This window comes from Toxorhynchites rutilus, chromosome 2 (assembly GCF_029784135.1).
Source record: "Toxorhynchites rutilus septentrionalis strain SRP chromosome 2, ASM2978413v1, whole genome shotgun sequence".
NCBI classification, from domain to species: Eukaryota; Metazoa; Arthropoda; class Insecta; order Diptera; family Culicidae; genus Toxorhynchites; species Toxorhynchites rutilus.
Window position 1 is genome coordinate 315,652,536 of NC_073745.1, and position 15,117 is coordinate 315,667,652.

General features: G+C 36.7%; 1 protein-coding gene across 3 annotated transcripts in view; it reads right to left on the reverse strand.

The window, feature by feature from the left end:
• Nucleotides 1–545: 545 nt before the first annotated feature.
• Nucleotides 546–15,117, reverse strand: part of LOC129764900 (hyccin) — a 51,427-nt gene continuing 36,855 nt past the window's right edge. For 2 of the 3 annotated variants that reach the window (XM_055764530.1, XM_055764531.1), the window contains exon 6: nt 546–1,365. In XM_055764530.1, coding sequence (XP_055620505.1) covers nt 677–1,365 — 689 coding nt within the window. In that variant the 3' untranslated portion in view covers nt 546–676. Of the gene's footprint in view, nt 1,366–11,040; nt 11,626–15,117 lie in introns of all 3 variants that reach the window. The other variant, XM_055764532.1, reaches the window with a different exon arrangement.

Consider the following 15,117-nt stretch of genomic DNA (forward strand, 5'->3'; position numbering starts at 1 on the left):
AAAACCTTGTACTCCAAGCGTCAAGCTCTCGTTTTCGAAACCTCGAACTTACACCCCGCTACAAAAATGAAAGACGTAGTCCTACATCAAAACCAAACGATTGTAGATGGGTGAGTGTATTACGGCGAGGATATCCACTAGTGCAATGAGAAAGCGATGAGTTTTCTAATGAAACAAACTAATCGAACCTGAATTTACTTGTTTCCAAAAAGGACGGTAATGAGCGAGCTCGCTGAACAGTTTCTGTTAAACGAACCGATAGTGGAAGACATAGTGGAGCTCTACTTGTTACAACAGAAACACTACAGACAGATATTTTCTAAGCCATAATACTTTGTTGGTTTTGTTCAAAATTCAATCAATTTGGTATAGAGATAATAACGCTGCCTATCCATAATTAGCATCAATGTCGAAAAATGATACACTCAAAAGAAAAAAATATTAAATAACGAAAAACTCAAATAATCGCGGATCAAACAAGTGCTATCAACATACTCCCATACTAGCTTTGCTGTTAGGGGAAGCGAAACGTTCTAGGACTCACATATAAAAGACCCATTTATTCCAAGTAAAAATAACAAAAATATTCATACTAGCATACATACACCAAAACTAAAATAAAATAAAATAAGGCTACAAACAAACCGAAAAAAACTCATTGGAAGGTCCGAATTTTTTATACTTGACTAACTTGTATACTGCCATGCGTTTTGATCTCCTGCACCGACTTCTCCAAATTATTATTATTATTATTGATAGTCATATCGTTGCCAGAATCGAAGGATTCTCCCACCTCCAGCGGATTGCTGCCCCCGTTTCGATCGAGCGCATCCAAGCTATGCATGCTCTTCTCATCACCCCCACCTCCACCACCGCTGCCGAGCAAAACGCCCCCATTGGTAAGCGCGACCGATTGCTTCGAGGTGATCAGCTCCATACCCGCCGGCATGCTAATAATATCAATACTACTACTTTTGCGCTTCGCCATCAGCAGCGGGCTGGTTTTCTCCACCTCAAACAGTTCCGCGCTTCCGGTTTGCATCTGGAGTGACTGTTTACCCGCCAGCTTTTCCTTAACGGCCGACGCCTTTTTCGCAGCCGCCCCCACCAGCACCCCTGTCTGTTTGGCACCGTCATCCTTTTCCTTCTCCTTCTCCTTGTCCTTATCTATCAACTTCTTAAACCCACCGAGTACCTTGTGAGTTTTGGAGTCTTTCATCTTACCACCGCCGCTGCCACCGCCGCCGCCAGGGCCTGCGCCCGTGCCGGATGTCGCCTTGGGCCCATCACCAACGCCTTCGCCCTCCTCGTTGATGCTGCTTAGCTGGCCGTTCTCCTCTTTCGGACCTTGAATGGGGATGTCATCTGGGGATGGATCGCGTGTGCAGGGAAGAAAATAGAAATTGAAAAAAAAAAACACACAATTAGGTACTTTGGTCCTGTGTAGCGCAACGAAGTACAATTGGAAATAACAACCAAGAATCTTTGTCTCACCGCTATTTTATCACGCGTCAACACAAATTGCACAGAACAAGAGAAACCGGGAGTAATTTGTAGGAAAGGAGAACCATTGTTGGAATTTGGAGAGAAACACGAAAAAATCTGTTGTTTTGTTTTTTTTTTATGGTTGAAATATGTCAACGCAAATAAATGACAATACAGACTAAAGTTTAAAAAACCGCCTTAATCAGGAATCGATGAATGATTCATTTCATATGATGTGAAATTGATTATAAACGAATATAGATAGTAATAGAACAGCATCGTGAGAATGCCTCAAATTACATGCTAGATGATTTTATTTAATGACACAAACAATATTCATATACAGGCAAACCTGTTTCTGTGTGATTCTTCATTTGTGTGATTTTATTATTAAATCGGAACTTGAATCACACAAACCAATGATAGAAATAATAAAAAAGAGCGTACAAATACGACCAAAACTCACATAACAGGATGTACAGCCATCCAGTGAACAAAGAATCTATCGAAAATCCTTCACTTCGCTCTCAGGATGTTGAAGTAGGGTCGTTTGAAAAACCTTTTTTTATTCTCTCAAATATACCGAAAATCTTCTACCAGGGAACAAATGGTTTATTTGATTTACATCAGTGATTCCCAATCCGTTTCCCTTTGCGGTCCTTTTTCTATTCAAATTGAGGGTACCGCGAACCTCTGAAGGAGGATACATTTCGGGACAGATTTTAACATAAACGCATGAAGAATGTCTTTAAACTGAATTCCGATCGTTTTGTTTGCCCTGAAGCTTCAAATTTAGCGAATTCAGATGCTCAAAAATATGCGCAAGATGAACGAGACGCTCATAAAGAGTGAAACGATCATAATTTTGTCAACTTTAAAATAGCGTCCATGAGGAGTAAGCGTGATCCTCTTGGTCGCTATTTTAAAGTTGACAAAGTTATGATAATGTTGTCGATGTGTTCGCCACATAACTCCAACTTGTTTTCAATTATATTTCGCTTTCTACCGTTTTAAACGGTTTTATGTAGCTTGCCCTGTAATATGTTTGCATGTTTGTCTGTAGCGCTGAACCACATTAATAGAAATTTGACCACCTTCCTGTTGACCGATTGATCTGAAATTTGGAACACACTTTATATCTGCAATCATTATAAAACTACGTATTTCATGATCTTAAAAATCCAAGATGGCGGCCGCAACAAAATGGCGGTTTACATATTTTCCCAGAACCCCATCTATATGGGTATCAAATGAAAGGGCTTGACTAGTAGAAAACAGTTATTCGTGAAAAATGCAAATCCAAAATTACCGCCACCACAAAACCCTTCATGCTATAGTAGATAATAGTGCGTATTCGTTTCTGTGAAAAAGTTTAAGAGCTTTTTTTAAAAATTCGATTAGTTCAAAAATTGCTTATGGGGCAAAGGTGCGCAGTGGCTGTGGGGCCAAAGTTCACATCAGCGTTTTGCTCTGAAAAAAATATAAAATGTTTTGAACCAAATTTTTAATGGGACCCACAAGAAGAAAATTAATTTGAAGAAATGCACTCCAGAAATGCTGTCGGGCCGACACAGGCTCCGGGAGGGAGTCTCAAAGCGTCGGATTGCGGCAGTCCTCGGTATTTCTGAATCAGTTCTGAGGAAGAGGCTCATATCTTCTTTTATTGACATTTCTACTTCTGCTGGGATGTGCCAGCAAGCACTTGGGGTGGTTCAGACCAGTATTTACGACCACTGCAGAGCACTGGACAAAGCTTTCTATGGTAAGACCCTCAAAGATTTACGGCGCCTGGCGTTCGATTTTGCGGAAGCCAACAACCTCCAGAACGAATTCAACCAAGTTGCAAAACTGCCAGGAAAGGATTGGGCTTCTAGCTTCATGAGGTACCATCGTCTGTCTCTTAGAACCCAAAAACAGCGCAAAAATGATTTGGTGTCCGTTCCACACGATTTAACTCTAGAACGGAGCAACTGATTTTAACAGTCAGTATCAGGATTGATGCGTCTTAGTCTACTTCAGGTTTATATGTCAAAAAAGAAATTATATACCGCAAGTATAGATTACGTACATAAAAATAATTTCTGTGGGAACTTGAGTGTTCGAAATGATTTATATCAATATATGAATTGTGGTTGGGACGAAGTTCGCCGGGTTAGCTAGTTTATTAATAAAAAGAATTCTGTTTCAAATGTTGGACATTTGTAGGTATCTTATATTGTCAGTCTCCAACCTCCCAAAAATTTACACGTGGTATGTTCGACCACAACATTCACCCATCTGCACCAATAAAACATCAAACAACACCCCCTATTCCCCACTAGATGGTGCCTACACACTCTAGTAATGATGCTTCTCCCGCTGGTAATGATAAAGCATTTATTTTTGTTACAAGTTACCTCAGAAGTACAATTCAATAAGTGCGCCCTTTGCCCCGTACAGTGCGCACCTTTGCCCCCATTATGGGGCAAAGGTACGCATTTGTCATTTTGTATTAAAATAGGTTTTTATCCAACTACAAACAAAACTCGAGAAATTATTGTATTACGTTTCGAAGGTAATATATGTAGTTACAATTTGGTCAGCAAACCGAATTTAATCTGCTTTTATTTCAAGAGTTAATGGACGACAACAGTTAGGCGCGCACCTTTGCCCTGCACTACTCTATGGGTGTCCAAAGAGATGTTTTAAATGGCTTGACCTGTTTGTATGTATGTAGGGTTATCCCACATTATTAAAAGTTTGACCCCGTTCCTTTGGACTAACTGATCTGAAATTTGGAACACACCTTTATCTCTGCTGTCATTATAATACTGCGTATTCCATTATCTTGAAAAATTCAATTTGGCCGTCGCTATAAAATGGCTGCTTTCATATTAGTTTAAAAAATGTTAATTGCGATATGTGTTTCATTGTGATAAAACGTAATAATAATACAGATTATGTGCTAAAAGCTAAAAAATAATCCCCACCCACCTAGTTCATGTTCCGTTTGACTATGGGCCAATATATCTGGCAAAGTTCTGGATTGTTGGGGGGATTGTGATCCTCTGGCACCACCACCTTGGGTTATTCTTGACATACATTTCCATCTAATGGCAGAATGCCGGCCAAATCAGAACAATTTTATCGTGTTTTGATGATAAAATACAGAAGACGATCTTCAAGGCATTGTCGCAGGTGCAGATTATCTGCCAACCCAGGTATAATTTGAGGAACATGTATAATTCCATGGCTTAAACTTTTCCCATTCCTTTCACCGTTCAAAACTCCTGTCCCACAAGCTATTTATTGTTGAAGTGGCTTCAAAAAATTTCTTGTTACTCGCCCTTGTCCAAATGGTCTACATTCAACAATGATCTCTCTCATTTTGATAGTTGTTGGTGTTTTATTTGGTGATACAGTTTATAGCTCGACCATTCCTTAATAGTTTGCAAAGATGTTTGCGTAAATTGATTGGAAATGTTCCTACGCGTCTATTACAATTGAAACAACTATATTTGTTTTTTAGATAAACAATTGAATAATTGTAAAATCTAATGCATTATCTAAATGCACAAAATATATCACGTTTTGAATGGTCCAGTTTGTGCTTCTCAAATTTTATCGACCAAAAAGACAACTAGAATAACAGCGGGATACAATTTGAATACAACAATACCACTGCGAAAACAGTCGAAGCTATCCATCGTGCATAACCCATGTTGTCAGCAGAGCAGAAATAACTACAGTGGCAGTGATAACAGCATGGACAGAGTTTCAATTCCTCTGCACAAACACAACTTTTCGGGGGGAAATGAAATTATGTTTGTGCAGAGAAATTGAAACTCTGGCCATACTGTTACTTCTGTCGCTGTAGTTATTTCTACTTTACTAACAACACAGGAAGATATTTTATAATGTTAGATGCATTCTAAAATAACATTAGAAACGATAAAAATTAAATTGATTTTCATGATTCCTTGCCGGGAGAAAGTTTGTGTGAATTTACGAATAATTTTAGGTTTATTGGTGGCTTTACAATCGAATATACAATTTTCGCGCTTTGTTTCTGGATGAAAAGTGACACCGAAGTGCAGCCCATCTGAAGATGGTGTTAGAAAAAAGTATTTTACTGCGGTGATAGCTGTACTCTTCGGTTGAACGAATACTGGATATGAAATATGTTCCGATATGCACAACCGATTCGGTTCGTTCCGGCAAATTAGTATAATTTGTGGATTATAACTAACTAAAACTCACAGAACTCGGCCACAATTGAAGCACCAAAACTATGATCCAGTACCACCAACGTCAATTACAACACTAAAGGACCTTTACATGACCTCCCAAATTTTCATGAAAAGGTTTAAGAACACACTCATCGATCTACAAATGATCGATTTTTATCCTGATATTCGAAATAAGCGTTACCAGTGTTGTTGTCTTTTGCGTAGTATTTATGTAAATCTGGATTTCCTACAATGCTGCTGATGGAAATAAAACACAGTAACAGAATGAATATCGAAGGTGACATAAGGTGTGCTTTTCGATAACGTGCTCAAGATTTACGATTTTGGCGGAAATGTATCAAGTGCAGGTGCCATACTGACTGGCCAACCTTTATATACATTTGTTGTAATTAGATACAAGTATAAAATCAAATTTGTTGCGAGTATAACTCGATAAACCGTATGTATTCTTTCGTTATTTTACTGTTTTTGCTACAGACTTTCTTGCAAAATACTGATAGGGGGGAAGTACTGGGATTAATTTTCGTAAAGGGGGGAATGGGGAACGCGTTGACTGACACCGAGTTTTCGCTCAGGTTGCGTCAGTCACCGGTGGATAAACAGTATAACATATGATAATAAAGGGAACTAATATAAGCATATAAGCTCATAAGCGTTCCATTCGAACAAAAATACATTCCATTACGATAAGGAACGACGGCCCTATTTAAAGAGTGTTCAATGAAAAAAAGAAGTTTTCAAGTAATGAAATTTTAAAGAATATTCAAACATCTTGAACAAACGATATTCGTACATAAGTCGTACATTTGAATCTGTTCACGTCGCATTTTCCTTTCTTTTCTGACAAAATCTATTCTCAAATTTATTGATCCATCAAAAACATAATACTTCACATAAAAGATTTGTCTTTCAAAATGGAGAAATTAAACGCACAATAAGGCAGTTAATTTTTTGTATTACATTGCCGAACAATTTTATTTAAATATGCTTCATAATTGGACTCATAAATTGAATAGAGATATCAATATAGATTTCAGAAAAAATAAGATGAAAAAAAATGTTAGTTTGATCTAACACAGATTTTATCATGACAACCCTGTTCATTGGAGGTTTTGCAGAGAAAACACAACATTGTAGTTGACACAAATAGTATTTTCATGTATCACATTCTCCGTAATATTTGCCCTTATTGTGCGCTGCGAGTGACATGAGATAACAAAATCACTTGCTTTATTCTCGAAGTTACATTACTTTTGAGCTCAAGTTTTACTGTTTAGCAAAGCTTTAGCTAAATTCTCTAGCATCTATTTCTTAGTTGTTTTATGAAATCCTGTTCCAAAGAATCGAATTAAATGAAAGAGTTTCAACATATCGTTTTTCTGTGTGTTTCGGAATGAATTCCGTCTATTGATAAAGTGATCTGAAATGGTGATAAATTCTGGTCGGATGCATATGAATACATCCTTTGTTAGTTAGGAACCCATGATTTTTTGGGTGAGAAATGATAATTCCTAATGCTCCATACGAATTTACAACGTCAAATAGACACTTCACCCTTACCTGTTAGAAAATTTACCAAACAAGCTTACTCATCTGTATTTTTCCCAACATTGACTAAATATGTAACGAAAATGAAGCAACTCTAACAGTTTTATAAAATTCTACTTCTATACCAAACTATGGCTTCAAACCAAGCTACATACATACAATAATTCAGATGCCTTAAGAAAATAGTTCTCCGTCCTATCGGGAAGCAAACATAACATTCCAAGCCAATCGAAGGGGCATTCGCTGACACTTGCATCGAAAGCTCCGTTAGTGTTCGCTTTTTACGTCCCCGTTCGAAACAACAAACAAAACATGACATCCGGCAAGAAAACCATCACGCGCGTCATAATAATCAATAACTTTCTGCGGAAAAGAAACAATCAAGCAGAGGCTCGCGGCCCAAAGTCACGTAAAATCAATCTTTGAAGCTGGACTTCCCCGAAGCTTTGTATTCATCAATGCACAAGCGACGAAGCATAATGCTTCCGGGGAGAGAATGGGGTTTTTTTGCTTCCATTTTATGCAACAAAACTCCGTACAACGGGGAGATGGCTGAAAAAGGTTATCACAACTGGTCCGACCCAACGGTTTGTTGTTACCCTCAAACCACCTACAAGATAGGCAATAAACAGAACGCAAATGAGCAGAAAATGATTTTTTTTAAGTTGCTCATTTACCCAATGCATAATGGTCCAGGAGACGTATTTAAGTGGAAATTAGCATTTAGAGTTCGTCAGTTATTCTCTAAACAAAAACTGTCTTCGACAAAGTTGTTACATACGATAGAGCGCTCATTTTTATGTTATCAAAAATATGGTGACCAAAATTGTCGATGAAATAAAAAATCTTCTTCTTCTTTCTTTGTTTTTAAGAGGCTTTAAACTTTGCAGTTCATTCGCCTCTAATAAAAAATCTAACTTTCTTATCGTTATAGATAGACGTAAACATTGTTCGACAATGATGTATTCCTAATTATTTGAGACATCTTTGTAGAACAAAGTTTTTTTCTATCTCTTGAAATAACCGATATAGCGCCTTTTTTTCTAAGTTACGTTAGGGTCACCATGAAAAAAACTGTTTTTTTGCTCTTACTTTTATATTTCAAATTCTACATACAAACTGTCTTCGGAAGACTTTTAGAGCTTACTAATACAAATATTTTGCGATGCAGAACTTGTTAATATTTTAGGACTACAACATTGTCGAACTATGTTTATTTCTATCTATAAATATAAGAAAGTTTTCTATTTCATCGACAATTTTGGTCACCCTATTTTTGATAACATGAAAATGAGCGCTCTATCATATGTAACAACTTTGTCGAAGACAGTTTTTGTCTAGAGAATAACCGTCGAGCTCTAAATGCTAATTTCCACTAAAATGCATCTCCTGGACCATTGTGCAATGATCTAAAATCGTGGATGGAATCTCCAATCCAAATACTATGGTTGACGGATTTCGCGCCAACTCGTCTATGGGATTGGCATGACCCTCTCAGAACTTAATGAAACTTTTTTCTAATTAAGCAACTTGGCATACTCAGTTTTCTGAAAATTTATCTAGACTAACATTTGGAAAGCGCTGAATATTTTTGACCATTTTTTTATAATTTTTTTTCTCGAAAATGATAAGTCCTACAAAAAAGTGATTTATGGAAGAGTTTTAGGAAAATAATTGAAAAAAAAGAAACTTTATTTTCTTTTTTCAGTGCAAAAAGGCCAACCCAAAATAAAACAAAAATAATAATAATAATATTATAAATGTTGAATGAGTGTTTTAGAGGTCTTTATTTCAAATCAAATGTAATAAAACTTATGACATCTTTTGACATTGACATTATTCATCTGATCTTATACCATGTACATGTTATCTTATACTTTAAGAGATAAAATCATCATATCTTTCCTATTTCTTTATCTAACATTTTGAAGATTTTGGATTCATTCACTGAATTATTTAGCTGCGATTTTAAAAAGGAATAAAGCAATGAAATTGTTATGTTCCCGATATTGTTTCGCGTGATTGAATAGTTCACTCAAGCTCACTCGCCTTTTTTGTATGCTGTTCTTTGGATACATAACAGAAATTTAATTTCGTGATACATTTGTCATTTTGTTTAACTACACTCTGGGACTTTGTCGATTTTTTCGGAATACAAGGCAAGGGTACCAATGAAAATCGTCATATCGATTTTTCATACGGGACTCCCTGCGAAATGTTGATTTGCACGATAAAATACCCTCTGCAAAATATTAGCTCATTCGGACTTCATTTACTATTGTCGCAGATGTCAAAATTTAGGTTTTCTGAAATCGAAAAATCACCCAAGGGGAAATCGGGGTTTAAAAAAAATGATGCCAAATGTCTTAGAATTGCATGAAACGTAGCGATTTACTGTTATCTCGAAAAAAAATTCTTCAAAAATCGACTTTTCAGACAAAAACGACCAAACGCCAGAAAGTCAATTATTTTGCATAGGGTAGTTTTTCGTGGGAATCATCATTTTTAATCAAGTTCGCTTTGAAAATTCGAGATTTTAATTTTCATTGGCACTCTAATGTACATGGTATAAGATCAGATGAATAAAAATGAATTTAATGTCAAAAAATGTCATAATTTTCCTTACATTGAATTAGAAATAAAGACCTCTAGAACACTTATTCAACATTTTTATTATTATTTTTTATTTTGGGTTGGCTTTCTGCACTGAAAAAAGAAATAAACTTTATTTCAATAAAATATTGAAAAAGTTTTTGATAGAAAAACTTTTTTGCTTTAAATATGCACAAGTTGCGATGTATGGAAGAGTTGTAGGGCACATATTTATCTACCTTTTTTTTAGTGTAGGATTTAAAAAAATATTTGTTTGTGATTTTTTCTCAAAATTCAATCATTTTCCTAAAACTTTTCCATAGATCGCTTTTTTGTAGGGCTCACCATTTTCGAGTAAAAAAAAATATAGAAAAATGGTCAAAAATATTTGACCCTTTCCATATGTTAGTCTAGATAAATTTTCAGAAAACTAAGTATGACAAGTTGCTTAATTAGGTAAGGTTTTCGCGCCCAGAAAGTTCCATTCAATTTTGAGAAGGTCATGCCAACATCTGGTCGAGTTGGCGCGAAATCCGTCACTTGGTTCCATGTTTAAACTACACACTAAAAATACAAATTCTTCAAACTGTAAAAGCCAAGCCAGTAAACAATGAACAAAGCTTAAATTACTAGAGCCAGCTTCTGTGTTGCAGTTTCCCTGTATAACCTTGCGGCGTTGGTTGCAGTTTGGCTTATTCTTCACCATGAAAAAAATATTGCAAATAAACAACAGAGTGCATAAATCATGCCCGTAAAAGCGAAGAATCTGAAGTTGCTTTGCGTTGCTTATGCTTTTATTTTGTTTGTGAAACCGTAACAAAAAAGTGAGAATCAAATAAACTTCAAAGCAGACACTTCAAAAGGCGCGCACCAGAATAGCATATTTTTTTTACTCCATACCTGTTACACCGGGTTGTTTGAAAGTTCGAGACGTGGGAGCCTCGCGAAGGTCGTTTGACGCAATTGTATCGAAGCGCGGAAGGCAACGTGAGTTGTATCCACCGAATGTGACTGTTACCGGAAATTCGTTGTGTACCATGGTTATGTGCGTGCGTGTTGGGATAAAAATCGAATGACGTGGTTTACATAATGCTCGTTGTTTTAATTTTCCTAGCCTAGCTGAAGCACTTGTTCAAAAGAGCCGTCGCGCCCTTGCTCGTAGGGACACACACACACTAGTAAAGGCCAGGGATGGTAGAAGGCTGTATCAGATGGATTGTAGCTGGTCGCCCGTTTATTATCAACGCTTGAAGCTCATCATCCGAGTCGTTGAGACTCTCCAACTCTTCGTACAATCGTGCTCCTGCGCTAGCTCTCGCCTCGGATCGATTCACCGGGGATTGATTCTTACTCGAGAGGAACTTCTTTCGCCGGAGCGACGCCGGCGAAATGTTGTTTCCATTCTCCTCGTCCGTTGCTTTCGCGCCCAAAAGCTTGTGCTTGGGAGACTCCGCTGGACTTGAATGCTTCGAGGATGCCGATTTTTTCGGGGATTCCCCTTCCTCCTCGATGCTGGTCTGTTTCGGTGTAGTGCTGGCGTTGTTGTTTTTCCAGCCCCAGTTCTTCCACTTGCGAGATTCTTTCTTCTTGGGTTCGGCCTTTGGACTGCCGCCGGATTCATCTCCGTTGTTGCCGTTGGTCCCGTTGCCGGTTTCACCAGGTCCATTGTTGGCTCCCACTCCCGCTCCGTCCGCTTCGATTATCGCCAACTTGACCATCATCTCCTGCTGCGTCGACTGAAGACTATTGACAAACTCTACTTCCAGATCGTCTAATAAGTACGAATATACACAATACATCGAAGGAAAGGTGAAAGAAGATTTATGAGAAGGTTTCATGAGATAAAAATAATAAAATCAAGGTGAATCATTCAGCATTAACAACAACGAATCATCACACATTAAACAGCTATTGCAGCTACTACAGCAACGTGGTATTGAAAGATGGAAGAAAAGAAAAAAATATAGGTAGGAAAACAATGCAGTGCAAGATGCTTCGTCTTTGTTTGACAAAGAGAGAAAGATAAAAAGGGATTAGAAACTAATCGAATTTGTGAAATGGAAGAATGCATTTTAATGACTCTGTACAACTCTGCTATGATTTTAGATGATGCATTGCATTGAAATTGTCTAGTGTTGAAACGGCGATCAACGCGAATGATTTTGTTCTTGGGTCCTTTTCTCTGGAGTCATGCGAACTTCTTGATGACCTTCAATCATTTAAGAAAAAATGTTACTGATATGAATTTCTAATATGTAACATATACATAGTTTGAAACAAGTGCATTATTTTTGTTTCGAAAATTTAATAGATTCTAGTTATTGTCAAATGTTTGAGACTATTTCCATAATACTCAATTTTACATAGAACATATAATTCTACACAACGAACAGTAAAATACGCCTATGTAGTGAGCAGCAACTTCATAATTCTAGCGAATTCTACACGACTATCATCAGGAAGCATCTTGTTTGAACATATTCGTGATTTGAAGAATATATCGCAGGAAATTGCCGATGAATGTATCATGCTACATTTGACAACAAGTGCCCCTGAGAGAATAATCATGACAAAGTACTTACATTGAATCCCTTACAGCTTTGATTGAATCTTCAAGCCAGCAGATACATTCAATTCCCTTCAATTTATTACTGATGCGCTACACCGCAATCGGCAATACCTCTTGAAGATTTCAAAACAAACAGCCTTTGCGTTCCCAATGAACTAGGATTGATTGACTCGGACAGATGCCACCTGAGTATTGTTATTAATGTCTCCACCCAATCTGCTTATAACACTTCCAATAATGGTTCTGACATCGAGCGGAAGTCTTCTGCGTTCTTGTTTCTTCTTCTTTTCCTCCGGTTTGGGCAGGAAATCTTCCTCTACATTAATGGGAACGAAACACAGAACAAAGAACATGATTACTACGAATTGCGCTCGAACTTGCAACCGTAAACATAAGTTTGCTTTCTAAAGGACACCACGCCCGGTGATTGAAGCTTATGTGTCACGTGATCATAACGTCCAAGAACAATAACACGATGGAATGTGTTGGAAGCAGTAATTGATGTAAAAAATGTTACCAGCAGATTTTATGACCACGTGTTCTGCATACGAAAAGACCAGAGCAAATTGAACGATTCTACACCTGTTGACAATAACCATCGACTTCGGTTCCCGACATTTTATTTTGCTGTTAACACGTTGAGCTCCAAATTGTTCTAGCGCTTTCCATTCAACTCACATCATGAGTGTTTTCGCAATATCAGTGTCAGTCCCAGCTCCCAAAAATGCCTATTTGATACATACGAAATAGTCAGAAATTCGACTAGAAAATAGTCACATTTTATAACACATCCGAAAACAAACCATATATTTTCTTCTTATTTTGTAACTGTCAATCCCAGTCAGACAGCACTTTCCTACCAGAAAGCTCAATGTTGGGCCCTAGGGACCCAACATTTTAAGGACGTGTTTCGAATCTTATGTTAGATCTACATATAAACTATTAACTACTACTTTTTCAAAGATACGATTGTTTCTATTGGATACCATAAGAAAGTCATAAGAGATAAGAATGTGAATTAATCGTATTATGTTTATGAGGCGTTATTACAAATCGAGTTCAACTTTCAACAACTTTTTGAGCGTTTTAGTTTCCTCGTCCAACAAGGATGGGCGTTCTCTGGGCGTCAACCAGCATCTTCGTTTTTTAACCTCAAGTCTCTTCGCTTCAAATTGGTCGGTGTTAGGTCAGAGGGGACCAAATCGCAAAATTTAAAAAATCGAGTTATCGATTGCATTAGATTGAGCATGTCGTAAGCTACATTCAAACAACGGGGAACGAACCAAGGCCGGCTAGAACACAAGATTGTTTTACACGACCACGCTATCCACATAGCTACTGGTGATGCTGCGTAAAAACGTGGTAATATTACACCTCATTATAAAATGTAGTTGGAAAGTGTAAAGTAAGAGTAAAAAGGAGAGCATAAAGGAGATTTATATCCATCTCGGTCTGAGCCGTGTGTTTGGCAAACTATACGAGAAGCTTATTTGCAATGTGTCTCCTGTTTCTCTCGCTCAAATTGATCTTATATTGGAATAGCACATATATTATACAAATGATATACAAGTATCGGGAGCGTATTTTCTTTTTTATTTTTTAGGCTCATTCAAAGTAATGAATCAAGATGCCAAAACATGTGCTAAAAATAATTTTGGGTGTAGAGTAACAAGGGAATACAATTTTTTTTTCAAATTTTCCTCCCACTAATTTTTCTAACAGAATGGCACACTTGGACTCACAATTGCTAATTGATTGAAACATATTTTGAAATTGTTCATTCATAGTGACCAACTCTTGAAAAGTGCTTCATTGTTTCAGACAAAGTGGACCATATACCGTTTTGCCTCATATTCCGAACACTTAAGCTTTGATGGTCATTGAACAGTGTCTCATTACTCAAAATGGTACTTTTTCGCGAAATTAATTTAATTGTTGGGTACAATAGAGTCGTCTTTTTTACTTGACTGCAATAAAATTGATTTACAAATACATATTCATGGTAAAAAAACTAAAAAAAAAGTTCAACTACATTTGTCTCAAATTCCGAACAGCGAAAATGCCTTTTCAAAAAAAATCATAACTTTTGAACTACTGGACGGATTCATTTGATCAATATATCATATATAGTCTTTTTTAGAAAAATGCTATACCCACAAAAATTTGCATTTTGCTTTTGTAATTATTGATTGTACTTGCTTTTTAATGAAAAATTAACGATGCTCGATTTTTACAGAATCTACTAACGCAAACATTTCATCACTGGTTTTGACAGTCACATTTTTTTGCAAATGCTTAGTATAATGAATTATACGCTGTATCGATACCTGTAATTGATGTTAAAATGAAGGCTATAACCCAAATAATGTCAAGGTTTTGATTATTCAATGATTTAAAACATTAAAGTTTATTAAATTTACATTTGAAAATGAATGGTCGTAATTTGAATCATGCGTAGGAACTTGATTCATATTACGAACACTGCTTCAATACTAATTTTAATGAATATTTCTGCATAAAATAACATTTTTCTATCCATTTATTGTAGATTCTTACATTCTCTAGCACTTAATATGAAAACAGCAAACAAAATAGTTAAAACAACTACGAAAACTGAAAAATGAATCATGCTTGTTTTTGACGGAATTTGCTAACGCAAACATTTTATCTTTGGTTTTGACTGTCACTTTTTTG